The 17,094-nt window shown below is 36.9% G+C and overlaps 1 protein-coding gene across 1 annotated transcript; it reads left to right on the forward strand.

The window, feature by feature from the left end:
* The first annotated feature begins 1,653 nt into the window (after positions 1-1,653).
* Positions 1,654-12,127, forward strand: LOC108322072 (vacuolar-sorting protein BRO1). Its single transcript, XM_017554037.2, has 8 exons — positions 1,654-2,677; positions 3,940-4,890; positions 4,982-5,071; positions 5,702-5,770; positions 9,086-9,226; positions 9,609-9,657; positions 9,913-10,016; positions 11,512-12,127. The coding sequence occupies exons 1-8, from the start codon at positions 1,994-1,996 to the stop codon at positions 12,037-12,039; spliced, it is 2,616 nt and encodes an 871-aa protein (XP_017409526.2). The 5' UTR covers positions 1,654-1,993; the 3' UTR covers positions 12,040-12,127.
* Positions 12,128-17,094: the final 4,967 nt, after the last annotated feature.

Here is a 17,094-nt window from a genome sequence, read left to right on the forward strand (position 1 = left end):
CAAAAGAAAATGTATTTTTTTCTGTTGAATTATAGTTTCGTTTCAATAGTTTTAATTGAAATCATCAACTCAAATTAACGTGACACTTGGTTTTGTTTAATTAATTTTATCACTCAAAATAATGTACCCAATCACGTTCAAAGCTATATTTATCATTCAATTGTCACATATGAATTTTAGTTTTGTGATATTAAATTTGGAATAAAATTTATTGTTCACGTATAAGTAGATAAATTTATGTAAAACACTCTTATACCACCCAACCTTAAAAAATGAGTTTACAGATTATTTTACTTATATATATTATTCATCTTGTCATTTTTAATATAAGACTTTTAACTCGTATTTAATTTATAATAATATCTTTCTGAGTCTCTTTCATACACATTCTTTTCAAATATAAGTATTCATCTTAGTAGTAACTATGTATTTGTACCAAATGGAACATACTTTCCTTAAATGAAATAATTTTAATACAAAAAACCTTTAAAATTTAAAATTCGTCACTTATTTTATATGATACTCGTCACCAATATCAACCTAACTTTAGTAATATTGTTTTTTTTTCAAAGAAAAATATTTTAGATATTTGACACCATAAACTTCTACAAGAGATCAAAACATTATCCTTATAAAAAAATAGAAGAAAATAAATTTGAGTTACTCTACTTGTTTATTGTCCATTTTATTTGTTTATAACCAGGATGGTAAAAAATTTCGCACCTGCGGATATCCACTAAAAAGTTGAAATTACATTTTTATCCTTAGATTTTATTATTTATTCTCTTTGTTACTTTATGCATCTATGCAATAACCTCTTTACTTATCCATTCACTTTGGATATATGTTTTAAACATTATTTTTGTATTTCTTTTGCAATTTAATTTGGATTTCATTTAAAAACTTATAAAATAATTGTTTTAAAATATTCACGGGTTGAAAAAATCCATTAATTTCTTTTATGCAAATATCCAGCTGGTAGTAGATCGAGTAATAGATACAGTTTTATCCGACGAATAAGATTACAGGTAAGCACTATCCAACCTAACCTATTGTCATCCTTATTTATAACCAATGTAAATCTTTCAACTCATTGAATTTATAACCTGTATATCATGTTTATTTTCTTTGAGAGAATATCCATATACAAAAAGTCATTAGCCATAAAAATTCATCAATAAGATGTAATTAATTAATGTAATATCCTATTTTATCCTGTTAATAAAAAGTAATTGGTTTGAATTTAAGTTGTATTAATAAATTAATCATAACAAAAATTAATAAATATGAAATTTAGATTTTTTTTTATAAAATACTACACATATATAAATAAATATATATATATATATATAGATATAGATATAAATATATATATATATATATATATAGATATAAATATATATATATATATATAGATATAGATATATTTATATCTATATCTATATATAGTTTAGATATTACTTTCTAAGCCCTTATTTATTTTTATAATTAATCGTTATTGAAAAATTGATGTGCATAATAATATAAATATATAGTTTAGATTTTACTTTCTAAGCCATTCTTTATTTTTATAATTAATCGTTATCGAAAAATTGATCTGCATCATGACATCATATATGTTGTTTCTAAAGTTGCCCTATAAATGTTTTAGAAGATCAAGGTGACAAAGGTTGAAGTTGGAATGCCGGTCAGAGAAAGTGAAGGATGGAAAGAAACAAGAAATACCAAATTTCTGCACAACCTTAATCGTTAAGAATTAATCTCGATTTAATATATTTGAAAAGATTAGTTTCTGATTTCTCCGCGTTTGACCGAAATTCTAAACCCTCTCACGGGGCATGCAGTTGATTGGTCACAGTGTCACTGATCCACCTCCTACAGAGGAAGAGGTAATTAGCGTATTAGCTTAAGCAAAGCTGTTTTGGTTTCCTTCCGTTCGCTCATTCTCCACGCTGTAATCAATCCAAACTTTCTCGAATCTTCTTTCCGACCCATGGCCGCGTCGCCGTCGTCCTCCACAGCGGCCTCAGCCAACATCGTGCTCGCGATCTTCGAGAAGAAGACCAATACCGTTGATATGTATCGCCCCCTCCGCAATTACGTGGCGTATCACTACTCCGAGCGCGAAGCGCAGAACGTCGAAGACGATCTACAAACCCTAAAGCAACTTCGCTACGAAATCGAACGTCACCTCGATCCGTCCCTGCCGGCGCGCCGCGATGTCCTCCAAACCTACTTCAAATCTCTTTGCCTTGTTGAGACGCGCTTCCCAATCTCCCCGGACCCTGACCACGTCAACGCCCTCACCTTTGTTTGGTTCGATGCCTTCAAGCCAAAGCAGAAGGCCTCGCAGCAGAACATCCACCTCGAGAAGGCCGCCGTGCTCTTCAATTTGGGCGCCGTTTACAGTCAGATTGGATGTTCATATGATCGGAACACCGTTGACGGCCGCCGCCAGGCCTCGCATGCCTTCATTGCTGCTGCCGGTTCCTTTGCCTTCCTCCGCGACAACGCCTCTATGAAGGCATCCGTTGGGAATTCCACCACCGTTGATTTGTCCGTTGAGTGTGCTGGGATGCTGGAGAAGCTCATGCTCGCGCAGGCGCAAGAGTGTGTCTTCGAGAACACCATTGCTAAAGGGAGCACTCCCGGTGTCTGTGCCAAGATCTCCAGACAGGTTCGTTGCTAATCAGTTTTAGGTTTTCACCACTTATTATCATTCTTTCAAGTTTGATGCTTGAATGACTCTAGATCATCCAATAGGACCAATAGGCCATGCCTGGCTACAATTTCGAGTCGGTGTTGTATGTTTGCCCTCATGTTTGGTTATTGACGAAATGGTTTAACTTTAGCCATGGATGCGCTTTGATGTACCGTGAATTTATAGAAGCCATCAATCATATCATTGTTTTGCTTATCCTAATTGTTGGTTTAGTTTAAGTGTGGCGAACGGGTATCAGGACGGTCTTAAGTCTTAATTTGTAACTGTTTAGACAGTTAGAAGAAACTATCTGACACAATTAAGAGTTCCAATGAGTTTCCCTTGATCAAACAACCAAAAGTCATGTCATTTCAACAAAATTTAATGTTATTCCAAATTGGTCTAGATTGTCTGGTTTTTGGCCGTTTCTCTAGTGGGCCTCCGATCCTTGTGTCCATATAATGATTTCTGCGAGGGCTCTCGTAGAATAGGTGTGATCAATCCTTCACACTGCCACGTCATGATTTTTTTTTTGAGTTCGTATCAAGCTTTGGGACTCCTGTTTTCTATTATGAACAATTTTAATTTCGAATTGTCAATACCACATGTTTTATGCAAATGCTGCTGATTGTTTGACAACTTTGAGTTCGTATTTGCTGTGGACTGTCTGGCTGAGGATGGTTAGACGTATAAACCCTTGGCCCCAGTATAATGAATTTTACTTGAGATACTCATTGAACAGTCCTTTGACGTATTGTAGAAGCTCACTGGAGCTTCTTCAGTTCATATCAAGTTTTAGGACTCTAGCAAGTGCACATTCTTTAGCGTGAACAATTTTAATTATGGATAACTCGTGAGTAGATTTTTTATGCTAATGCTGGTAATTGTTTAACATGTTTGATCACTGATTTTTGTGGATCATTTGGTTGAGAACTAGCCGGTGTTTGATTTATAGGCCAAATATTATTGTTTTAGAGGGCACACTCATTCAACTGGCGTTACCATCTGTCATTTCAGGCCAGGTCATGAATGGTAGAAGCTCACTGTAGTTTCTTAAGTTTGTTTCAAGCTTTAGGACTTTTTAGCAAGTATAATTTTAACTATGAATCATGAATATGATACCTTTTTTTCAAATGCTGATCGTTTGATTGCTCTCGTCACTGATTTGTTGATATTGTGACAGTTGTTTTTGTTTTTTGGACGAGAGCTGACTTGTAGTTGATATGTTATACCTGTAGGTTGGGATATATTACGAGGAAGCTTTAGCTGCACTGAATGTTGCACCTTTGAGCCAGCATTTTGAAAAGTCCTGGATAGTTCATGTACAGTTAAAGGCTGCGCTGTTTTATGCAGAAGCTTGTTATAGGTATGGGTTGGAGCTGCACGATAAAGAGGAAATAGCGGAGGAGATTTCACGGCTACGGAGTGCTGTTAATGTGTTGACTGAGGCGAAGAAGAGCTCTAAGGGTGCTGCGGTGCAAATTCTTGATGCAATTGGCAAGTTAGAGGCCAATATTAATCGGAACCTTGAAAGAGCTGTCAAGGAGAATGATAGGGTTTATCTCATGAGAGTTCCTTCACCAAGTTCGTTAGCCCCCATTCCATCATTTTCTATGGTGAAGCCCATGGCAATGAATGAGGTGCTGGATGCAAGCAAAGAAAAAATGTTTGCAAGTCTTGTTCCTGACAGCAGTGCAAAGGCCCTCTCACGGTATACTGAAATGGTAGACGATGTTATAAGAACACAGGCTGAAAAGTTGCAGCAAGCTAGTGAGCTAACCCGAGTTAGGCTTAAGGAAATGGAACTGCCGGATTCCATTCTTGCTTTGGAAGGAAATTTTACTCTTCCAACAAGTCTCAAAGAAGATGTGGAGGCTGTGCAGATCAGTGGGGGCCCTGCTGGTTTGGAAGCAGAGTTGCAGCAACTTAAGGACCTAAGGAGGGTGAATCAAGAGTTGCTGGTCCAGACTGAGGAATTGTTGCAGAAGGAAGCAAGAGAAGATTCTCAATTTAGAAGTCAATTTGGCACGAAATGGACCAGGCCCCAGTCAAGCACCTTGACTAAAAACTTACAGGACAGGCTCAACCGGTTTGCAGGTAACTTGAAGCAGGCTGCTGAAAGTGATGGTAGGATTGAGCGATCAGTTAGAGAACATTTAGCACTCATGTCGATCCTTGATGCTCGTCCGGTAAATTGTTGTACTATTTGTGATTGGTTATCTGTTTCTCAGTGTCATCTGAAAACATTGTTAAGTCACTGAATCTCTGTTTTTTAATCAGATTGAATCCGCACTTCCAAGCTTGGCAAGGCCTATTATGTCTTTTGATCAAAATGAAGATGCTATTGTGGGGTCTCTCAAGCAAAGTTTGGTATGCTGGTTTTGGTCTTGTTGTTCTATTATAATTTCTGACTTCTCAGAAATAAAATCTATGACATTTTCTTGCATCCTAATTGATGCAGTCGTTGTTTCATGTTGTATCGTTGTTAGTTATCAATCTTAGTGGCCAACCCTACATTGCTATAATAGGATAGTGGATACTGGATAGCGGATGGGAAATTTTAAATACAAGTTAAATATCATGTATGTAACTTAGTGAGATCTTAGTGAAATTTTAAAATTCTAATCAGTATTTTATGATTAATTTCATATCACAACAAGTGATCCTTTCATTTCACGCCTTTTTTAATTATGGCCTTTCATATTCATTCCCTGTATGCCGTGATTATAAAATTTACCAACGAACCGAGTGCTGGATGGTTTCTTTGTGGCTATACTTAGTGAGGAGTGCTTATTAAAGTTAAGAAATCCAATGGCGAATTTGAAAAGTGAATCTGAATGAGTATTGTTTAGTTAGAGCTAGCAATAGAAGGCACTTTAATGTACATTGAGAATGTTGTGGTAAATATTTTAATTGTTTGGCAGGATGTAATGTTAAATGAAGTTACAATATTCCATTTGCTGTGTATGATTCTTGTTGCAATTGTGTTAACTAATGCAGAGGCAACTAGAAACTCTCGGAGCTCAAAGGGCTGGTCTTGAAGATATGCTTAAAGATATGAAAAGAAAGGTATGCCTGATAAGCCAGATTCACATAATTACATTTTTGAGTTCTTCCAGTAGAAGCTACATTTCCTGTCTTATTATCTAAAAGCGGGAGATATGCTTATGCCTTTCCATGAAATTTTATGCATTGTTTATGTTGAATATAGTGAAAAACTATATTTAGATTAATCTCCCTTGTGTAAAATACACACATAGGGTTCTCTATTTATAATAGAAGAAATATGGGCTAAGCCCAAAATACAAATGAGAAATAATAACAAACCAACTAAAAGATAAAAGATAATATATCTAACACTCCCCCTCAAGCTGGAGCATACAAATTGTATGAACTAAGCTTGGAATAGATGAACTTAGTGTTAAACTAGATGATTTGTCTTCAAGAGTGTGAGGCAAACATAGATGAACTAACAGCAGCTTGTGAAACTTCAACTTCAAAAGTGGATGAAGGAAAGCAGTGGTGGACAATGACAATCTACAAGGACTGATTCCCAATTAATGATGGATGAGTGACAGGATCAACAGTGGTAGCTGAAAGCTAAGAGCTACAAAACTGCAGGGACTACACTAAATTCTCATCAATGATGGATGGGTGACGGGATCAACAGTAGTAGCTGAAATCTACAAAACTGCAGGGACTACACCCATATATATGTGACTTGACTTGCAGTGTCTTGGAAACGTACTCCCCCTCAGTGTGAACGGCGAAAATGTGGAATATCACAGTTGCTGGACCACTAAAACAAAACAAAATATTAAGCTACAATGCTGAAACAAAGACATCAAAGATCCAAAGATACGTTGGAGGTCCAAAATTCTTTGCTGGACAACTCCCAAGTGGTGATACTTAACCGTGTATCACAAGAAGATCGGGCTAAACTCTAGCCCAAGAAGAACTGACGCAGTTGCGTCTGTCTGAGGCGGTAGCGACTGTAGCGGCGGTTGACTGCTATAAAACTGTAGGGACTAAATTGCCATCACTGACTGATGGGGCCTGTAGTGGCTGGAAGCGACAAAACTACATGGACTGCCATCACTAACTGACAAGGTGATGGGGGCCTACAGTGGTTGGAAGCATACGGTGCCTGGACAGCGACAAACGGCGTGGGACAGCGGCAAACGGCGCCGGAACGGCATCAGCAGCTCGACAATGCGGAACGTGCGGCGAGATGAAGATGCTTTGAAGACAGACGAAGATGGCAGCAATGGCTGCTCTGGAAAGTCTGAACAGAGAGAGGGAGGTCCGGCGAGACAACCGGAAGCGTCGCGGTTTGATGCCGATGCTGGGAAGGCGGCGCGTGACAAGCACGCACCCGAGATCTGACGGAGAAGAAGCGGCGCGTGGCGGAGCGTGGGAAAGAGTTAGACGCCGACACCGGTGGGGTTGGTCGTCGCGTGAAGAGGCGAACCAGATCCAGTGGTCGCCGGACGGAACTGTGACGGTGGCCGGCGACAAGGCGACGGCGGACTGGCCGGAAAGAAGCACTGCGTGGCGGCGCGTGACTGAGAGGTGGCTCTCGAAACCGGCGTGGTTGGCCGTCGCTCGAAGAGACGGTCCAGATCCGCAGGTCACCCGTCGAATCTGTGACGGTGGCTGGCGGCAGCGGCGGCGACGGTGGCCGGAGTTAGCAGTGACAGCAGCGGAAAGTGGCGGCGACAGCAGTGGCACACTGGGTCTGGACTGGTGCTGACTGTGGCAGAGATTTAAGAAGAAAAATGGACTGCCCACTGAGATTTTAGGGGCTGCCGGCGGCCATGACGGCCGGCCGCCGACAGACAGCAGAGACCACCAGAAGAGGATCAGAGAACTTGCTCTGATACCATGTTGAATATAGTGAAAAACTATATTTAGATTAATCTCCCTTGTGTAAAATACACACATAGGGTTCTCTATTTATAATAGAAGAAATATGGGCTAAGCCCAAAATACAAATGAGAAATAATAACAAACCAACTAAAAGATAAAAGATAATATATCTAACAGTTTATTCTTAACAAGTTGGTTTTCTCATGATATTTAATGATATCGAAGTAGTATTACACCTGTTGTTTGCATATAATGTGTGATTCTCCACATTCTGAATTCAGAAATAAATGTCCTTGGTCCAGTATGTGTTTTTGGATGTTAGGGGATTATGCATGTGCAACATCCAAAAGTATATTAAACAAATCAGGTTTGGCGCTCTCTAAAGTGAATCTCAACTAAGGGAGAAAATAAATGAATCTCAATTTCATGAGATAACTTCTGGTTGATATTACATACTCATGCATAACAAATCAGATCCCTTGATATTTTTTATCAATGGTTGGGATATTTGTATCTTCAATGTGAATCGCTCAGTCTAGAGAAGCTAAATTTAACTTATTCTATCTACTGCACAAAATCAATCCTTTAATGATACTAAGCTTATGCCTTTGAATCTGTGTTGCGTTATAGATTCTAGCATTTGAAATGATATCCTACCTACAGTTTTTTTTTTAATATGCAGGTACTGTTCTATTAAATAACATTGATATTTATAAATTATATAAAGAGATATAAATTTTATCCACTTGTGACCTTTCCAACTTAAATCCCTTCTCCTTTGCTTCCGCTTCCCCATATCCCTGTTGCTGTCATCTCCTACTCTCCCCCAGCACCTTCACCATCATCTCAATTTTCAGTATCATATACGCAAGATACTGATAATAAAAAATACACCTATTTTGGCATGTATCTGTTATCATAAGTGTAAAGGCTCTATTTTCACTCTAAGTGGTGCTAATCAGTGCCTTGGTTAGTGAATCAATATATAGAAAGTTTTGTTGGAAATCATGTTGGGGGGGTGTTGGAGGCCTGGGTGAGATTGCATTAGTGGCACTCTTCAATAAAAACTTTCCTCTTGATTTTTGGGCACTGTTTATAGCATTAACCTTTCACTTTTTATTCTTGGGTACATGATTTTTCATCCATAAATTATTTCTTTCTTCTTATACTAAGTAATTCAAATGTGGATTTTTTATATCTACGGTTAATGTGAGATTCCGCCCCATTTTTGCTATCATTTGAATTCACGATTCCCCATGTGCAACATGAAAAAAAGGCTGAACCTTAATTAAGAATGATAAACAGAAGTATATAGTATTTTTCTGTTTTGAACTTGTATTTTCTTAACTTATTGTGCTAGACTATTTAATGGTTTGGGTTTGTTTTCTTCACTTAGTTTCGAATGTTGTGGATGTGAAGAATCACTAGGAATGTTTCCTCATGTGTAGCTTACCATTCATGAATGCATTACACCCAAATACACTATTTTGATTATATTTGTATAATATCTTTCAGGATGATATATTACCAAAGTTGATGACTTCCACTGGTTCTTATGATGATCTCTTCAAGAAGGAGCTAGCAAAATATGACCATATTTGTGATGAAATAGCTCAAAACATTGAGGCTCAAGAGCAATTGTTGCTACAAATCCAGGTATTTATCTCTGTATGCCCGAAACTCATCTAACGAGCATTTAAGAAAAGAAATGTTTCCCACTATTTGTTCATTTTTTGGGACTGGACTGTCTTTTCCATGCAGTGCCTATTCAGGGCGTCTATACTTTATATTCTTGATTACCACTATAACTAATTCCTGAGACTACTTTAGCAGCGAATAAAACTACCTTCTTTAGTTTTTCATGCTTCTTGAGAGGTGGACCTTGCCGTGAAGGCAAGAGTGACTGATTTTATCTACCATTATACCTATTCACTGTAGAGTATTGGTTTTTGAATACTTCTTTTCTAGGTGATTGTGCATAGACGAAGTGATAAATTTTAATGATGTGATACTGATAATTGCTTGTCATTGTTCACAGGCTCAAAATGATGAGTTCTCTGCTATCTTCAATCTTGAAGATTACAAAGGTAGGCGGCGTTTGGTTGTTTTCTAGATTGAATCTGGTTTTTGTACCTTGGCATCATGATGACAAAGCCAAGTCTGTTTTCAGACTATGTTTAGTACTGTACATAAAATTTTATAACTAGCCAGTGACCGGAAGTTTTCTCAACTGTTACTGTTCATGAAACTCAGTTTTGTCTTTTTTGTACACAATGCTCCAATTTGAGTGCACCTTTCCTGCATCACATATTATGTTCTGATAGTTTCTTAATTTATTTCAGCTTCACGTGAAAAAGCCTACAAGCAGATTGAAGCTGCCATTGCAAAATTTCGAGAAATAAAGGACAACATCAATGAAGGGTTAAAATTCTATGTTACGCTGCAGGTAAGAACTTATCAACTACATATATGGTTTTTATTCTATTCTATAAGAACATACTGAATCTTTAAATTTGCTTTTGGATATGAAATTTTATAATTTTTAAGACATTTAAATATGTTGCATTTGAATTGATTTCATTCCAGATTATTTTATTTTTCAAATATTTTGTTTGGATAAGATAATTTAAATTTATTGTGTTTTAATTTTCTTTTTGGATACAAATTTTCAATTATCACCAAATGCAAAAATTATTTAAATGTTAAATAATTATTAATAATTCAAAAATATCAGTATTGTTGATGATTTTTAGTCAATCTTGATTGATGTTATTTTTCGGTTAAAGTTCTTTAAGATATTTTTAACTGACATTTTATGATATTTTTTTCCTCACTTTAGCAAAGCTTTTTCTAGATTGATGTTGGTCAAGATTTTTTAGTTGATATCAACTACAATCATTTTTGACTGAGTTTTCTCAATTAACATTATAAAAGATTCTTAACAAATTGTTGATTAATAATAACATTGGGTGTGATTAATAAAAAGAAATCAATACAGACAATGATAAAAAAATGAGAATTGATACTTTCACACCAATACTTCCATTTGACACTCAAATTAATTAATATTTTATTGAGAAAAACAAGTGTCAAATGGGAGTTATTTGTGAACAGTGTTGTCTGAAAATAGCTTTTTCCTAAAAACCTATCACGACAAATGCCAACAAAAAAATCATGCTCATGTAAACAAATTGCCTTTGGAGAAAACCTTAACTAATATTGAGTGAGAAATAATAATGATCTACAACAATAAAGATAATCCTAACAATGTAAATAATAAAAAACATTCCTATTAAGATTAGTAAAAGAATTCCAGTTAACATCAGTTGTAAAGTAATCCCCCCAAACTGGTCAAGAAGATGTTGACTAATGTTGATATGAGAAATAACTTCCACATGCGTCGTATGAAAGAGTAACTCAAATGGATGACATAAATTTAAAAAAAGTATGTTTGGCATGAATTGAAAAAACCATTATTTTTTACTAAGAAAGCCCTAACTAACTCAACATGTTTTGTCTTAAAATTACTCTTTTAAAATTCTTTATCCAAAATCAGTGTAATTGATTCCATGCTGTCATTTAAGACATGCTTGCCCCTTAAGTGGTTTTCTTTTTATGAAGTGATTGATTATATTATTTATTCATTAACTTTGTAACTTCCACAAATCACTATAGATCTTTCTATTGGTGTTTTCCGCCATTTATTCCTTCTAATTGTATAAATTCTACAAAATCACTACTAGTATTTATTCTTTTTTTTTTTCTCTTTAATATCCTATTTGCCTTTATATTTATCTAAAATAATATACATGTAGGCATGCAGTCTTTCTTCGGCTAATGCTAATTTAGATTCTCTTAAAATTTTCTGAATGACATGGTTGGATGATACTGTTTAAATTGAATATCATCATGCAATAATATGCAATTCCTTTGTTTGGTAGGATGCAATCACAAACGTAAAGCAGCAGAGCAACGACTTTGTAATGACAAGGAACATTCAGTGCAGGGAAATGATTGAGGATGTTCAGAGACAATTGGCTGGTCTGAGTTTCCAGGACAAAAACCCAGGTGCTTCTTTTAACAGCAACTATCCATCAGTTGGAAGCCAAAATCAAAGAGCCAGTACACAAACAGATCCTCGGCCACAAGCACCTTATTATCAGCCAGTTGAGCAGCCACCAGTTGCTCCCTATGGCCATCATGCACCTCCCTCATATGGTGGTCCTGCGCATCATCAGCCTCCACCTCCATACCACATTCCACCATCATCAACTGCTCCATACCCACCCCCTCAGGTTCACCAGCAGCCACCGGGAAACCATGAGTATGGCCAGCCAGCATATCCAGGATGGCGTGGTCCGTACTATAGTGCACAAGCACAGCAACCTGGCTCTGTGCCACGACCTCCTTATACAATTCCATCCCCGTATCCTCCGCCTCACCAAAGTGGTTACTATAAGCAGCAATAGTGTTTATCCGTACATCTTGTAGGATAAAGTTAATATTCTTTTTCTGATGTCATCCCTTAAATAAATGAGATTCGGCCCTTTGTTTGAAGCCTTTGCATAGTGTTGTGTTGTGTTTTTTATGGCTTGTGTTGTTTTGCATCATCATTGGATTGTGCATAATTAAGCAGATACAACCTTGTGTATAGTTTGTTGGACTTGTACTTTACTAGGGGATTCTCCCACATATTTAAGTTCAATCTGAAGAGAAAATATAAAGCATTAATACTTGTGTCGTGTCTACTCGATCCCTAATTTGTTCATTGTTCTTGGGACCTGTGCTAGGTTCATTGCTTCTTTGACTTCAACCTCCGATGCTGAGGAACAAAATTTTCTTGACTTCAGTTAATATTGGAATACTTTAGTGTTTCGAAGATGAATTCAGAATATATATATATATATATATATATATATATATAGTTATTGTAATCTAGTTTGAAAGGCATTCTTTGAAAGTATGAATGAATTAATGACATGGTTTTTGACTAAATAAATACCACTTAATATAATATACTATTCTGATTAAGTTTGGAAAAAAATTTCATAAGGACTTTGGAAAAAAATTTAAAGAGCAAAATAAATTAAACATAAATAAAAATTGAATTATGCATAAACTAATTGTAAAAATTCTCTTACATAATTACTTTTTATGATTTTTAATTTTTAACTTGTATATAAATTAATTTTAACTTAAAATATAACTATATTTTAAAATAAGTTTCAATTTTTTTAATTATGATTTAATTATATAAAATATTAAAATTGGTTTGTTATACTATATTAGCAAAATTGAGTTGATTTAATATTAAATATCAAATTTGCAAGTCACACAAATACCTTAATGGAATAACAAATAACAGGTTTGGATGAAAGTGAGAGTCCATGCTAGTATTGCAGCCAAAAAGGCAACCATAGCCCAAGGATAGCCCAAGGAGTATTAAAAATGAGTATTGTAACACCTAAGATTGAAACTGTAAAATAATTTTAGAGGGTTTAATTGATCTCTCTCACAATCTTCTATTTATAAGAATAAATTGATACACAAGTACATGATAAATAGGGTAACCCTAGACACAATATAATCATGATAAATAGGGTAATCCTAGACACAATATAATCATGAACCCTTGACACACTATAATGATGATAAAATAGGATAAATATCCTAACACTCCCCCTCAAGCTGGAGCATACAAATTGTATGTACCAAGCTTGGAACAAATAAACTCAATCCAAGGACCCCTTAATGACTTGGTCAATACATTTGCGAGTTGATCGTTTGACCCAATAAAGTCAGTACATATTTCTTTGGTCAACAACTTTTCACGAACAAAATGACAATCAATTTCTATATGTTTAGTCCTCTCGTGAAACACTGGATTTGATGCAATGTGGAGAGCAGCTTGATTGTCGCAATACATCTTCATAGTATGGATGTCACAAAATTTAACCTCTTGAAGGAATTGTTTCACCCATATAAGTTCACATGTTAGTGATGCCATTGCCCTATACTCGGCTTCCGTGGTTGATCACGCTACTACATTCTGTTTCTTACTTTTCCATGAAATAATGTTTCCTCCCAGAAAAACACAATATCCTGTAGTAGACCGTCTATCAATAGGTGAACCTGCACAATCTGCATCACAATACCCAGAGACCTGAATGCTTCCTTTATCTTCATATAACAATCCTTGTCCGGGAGCCTTCTTTACATACCTTAGAATGCGAATGAGAGCATTCCAATGGTAAACACATGGAGCCTGCATGAACTGACTAACCACTCCAACTGCAAAAGATAGATCTGGCCTTGTAATAGTGAGATAAATCAGTTTTCCAACCAGCCTCCTATACCTCTCTGGATCGAAGAATAATTCACCTTCTTCTGTCCTTAATTTCTGGTTTGGGTCCATGGGACTATCTACGGTCTACAATCAATCATGCATGTTTCTTGTAATATATCAAGAGCATACTTCCTTTGGGAGATTACAACTCCATCTTTTGATTGCGCTACTTCAATGCCTAAGAAGTATTTGAGACTTCCAAGATCCTTGGTTTGAAAATGTCTACACAAGTACTCTTTTAGTTGGGATATTCCAACAGCATCATTTCCTGTAATGACAATATCATCAACATATACTATTAAGTAAACACATTTCCCGAGAGAAGAATGACAATAAAAAACTGAATGGTCTTCTTCACTGCGTTTTAGTCCAAATTTTTGAACAATGGAGCTAAACTTTTCAAACCAAGCACGTGGGGATTGCTTGAGGCCATATAGAGATCGATGCAATTTGCATACCATACCAGACTCCCCCTGAGCAACAAACCCAGGAGGTTGCTCCATATAAACTTCTTCCTCAAGATCACCATGTAGGAAGGCATTCTTGGTATCCAATTGATGAAGTGGCCAGTGACGAATGACTGCCATGGCAAAGAAGAGACGAATAGTAGTCATCTTGGCTATAGGAGAGAAAGTGTCACAATAATCAAGACCATAAACCTGAGTATAACCTTTTGCAACAAGCCGAGCTTTGAGCCGATCAATTTCACCATTAGGGCCAACTTTAACTGCATACACCCATCGACAACCAACCGCCTTTTTTCCTGGGGGAAGGGGCACCAGCTCCCAAGTATTATTGTGGTCAAGAGCCTGCATTTCTGCAATCATAGCTTGTCGCCATTCAGGATGATCAAGTGCTTCTTTCACATTCTTGGGTATAACAACAGAGGACACTGAGGATAAAAGAGAAAAATAGGAGGGCGCAATTGATGATAGCTTAGAAAATTATAAATGGGATGAGGGTTTCGAGTGGAACGAGTACCTTTTCTGAGGGCAATAGGCCATGCTGAATCATTTGCACCAGGAAGCGTGGGAGGAGGTGACGAGGGAGAAAAATCTGAAGTAGGAGATTCACCATTGTCTTGGGGAGGTGGACTATCCATTGGGGCCCTGTGTGGGATGATCTCAGTATGTGGAGAAACAGGTGTAGAAGGATTGTGATCAAGACTTGGAATGACAGAGACAGTGAAGCTATTTGACTCAGCCATTGGAATAGGAAGGACCTGCTGGAGGATAGAAACATCTTGAACATATGGAGAGAAGTAAGGAGTCTGTTCAAAAAATGTGACATTGGCAGACATGTAATACTTCTTAGTTTCAGGAGAGTAACACCGATATCCTTTTTGAAGTCGAGAATAGCCTAAGAAGACACATTTGAGAGCGCGAGCGGAGAGTTTGTCTAGACTTGGATTAGGAAACAAAATGGAGAAAAGGGACTTTATTATCAAGAGAGGAGGAGGACATCCTATTAATAAGATAACATGCAGTTAAGATGGCATCCCCCAGTGATGGACAGGAATATGGGCACCAAGCAAAAGGGTACGAGCAGTTTCAACCAAGTGTCTATTTTTTCGTTCTGCTATACCATTTTGCTGTGGTGTATGAGGACAAGTAGACTGATGTAAGATACCATGGGAACTCAAGATGGCAGAAAAGGAGGATGAGAAATACTCTTTTGCATTATCACTTCTTAATATTTTGATTACTTGACCAAATTGATTCTTGATTTCATTTAAAAAGGATGTAAAGATAGCTAAAAATTCAGAACGATTTTTCATAAGATAAACCCAAGTACATCTTGAATATTCATCAATAAAGGTAACAAAATATCTAAAACCAAAGGAGGAGATACGACTAGGTCCCCATATATCAGAATGGATGATGGAAAAACTAGAATTACATATTGATTGAGACCTTTTAGTAAAGGAAGATCTAACATGTTTTCCTAATTGACATGACTCACATTCTAAGGTTTGGAGACCACTAAGTTCAGGACACATATTTTTTAATTTGGACAAATGAGAATGGCCAAGTCGATCATGTAGCACTTTAGGATTAGGAGCAGCAACACAAGACACCCTTGGAAGAGATCCAAAATGGTATAATCCGCCAGCTTCATATCCTTCTCCAATCTGTCTCCCCGAACCACGCTCCTGTATAACGAAAGATTTATGATCAAAGGTTATTGAACAATTTAACATTTTAGTCAACTGGCTCAAGGAAATTAAATTAAAAGGACAATTAGGGACAAAAAGGACTGAGTTGAGATTGAGGGAGGGAGACAAAGAAACATGACCAACTCCTTTGGAAGAAGTTTTAGATCCATTTGCAAGGGTTATGAAATGAGGTTTTTCTCGAAAGGAAATAGATGAGAATAAAGAGGTATTACCAGAAATGTGATCATAAGCACTTGAGTCAATTACCCATGAATTTTGACCTTGCATAGATTGAGAAACGCAGGCTGTTGATGTATTGGGAGATTGAGATGGTTGTGCCAAGTTGTTAGACTTCAACCTTAAATACTCTTGATATTCATCCTCAGAAAACATAGAAGTGTAAGTTTCAGTCTTCGAAGTGGAAGTTTCAGTCTTCGAAATATTGGCAGTTTTGGAAGGGAAACCATGTAAGGAGTAGCAATTCTCTTGAGTATGACCATCCTTTTACAGTATGTGCATTAAGGACGTCCCCGAACTCCTCGTCCTCCTCCTCTGGTGCCACGTCCTCCTCTTCCTCGTGTGGCAACCATGACAGATGGTTTCACTAGTTCATGCGCTTCTTGAGTTTGAGGTACCGGGACACGCAGAAGGCGAGTGGTCAATGTTTCCATAGAGGGGACCTCATGACTAGTTAGAAGTTGATCTCTGAGATGATCAAAATCGGGATGTAGGGCACGAAGGATCAACACCATGTAAAATTTGTCTAGTTTCTTTTTTATATCCTCTAATGGATCTACTTCCAAAAACATCCTAAGTTCTTCGACAGCAGATTGGGCTTCAGCTATGAAGGACACCATATCATGGTCTACCATTTTAAGAGATGCAAGCTTATTCGTAGTGTCATAGAGACGTTGAATATCGTTGGCATAAATGCTTTGGGCTTTCTTCCAAAAGGAGTGACAAGTTTTGAAAGCCCTCAAAGATACAAGAAGTTTGGGTTCCACTGATTGCCATAACAGGGCA

This window comes from Vigna angularis, chromosome 3 (genome assembly GCF_016808095.1).
Source record: "Vigna angularis cultivar LongXiaoDou No.4 chromosome 3, ASM1680809v1, whole genome shotgun sequence".
In the NCBI taxonomy this organism is placed as follows: Eukaryota; Viridiplantae; Streptophyta; class Magnoliopsida; order Fabales; family Fabaceae; genus Vigna; species Vigna angularis.

What these genes read in the sequence shown, in the direction of transcription:
- LOC108322072 (XM_017554037.2), top strand. Translation starts at nt 1,994, where the DNA reads ATGGCCGCGTCGCCGTCGTCCTCCACAGCGGCCTCAGCCAACATCGTG. An exon ending in GTGCCAAGATCTCCAGACAG is followed by an intron (nt 2,678 to 3,939) that starts GTTCGTTGCTAA and finishes TTATACCTGTAG; the next exon opens with GTTGGGATATATTACGAGGA. An exon ending in TTAAAGATATGAAAAGAAAG is followed by an intron (nt 5,771 to 9,085) that starts GTATGCCTGATA and finishes AATATCTTTCAG; the next exon opens with GATGATATATTACCAAAGTT.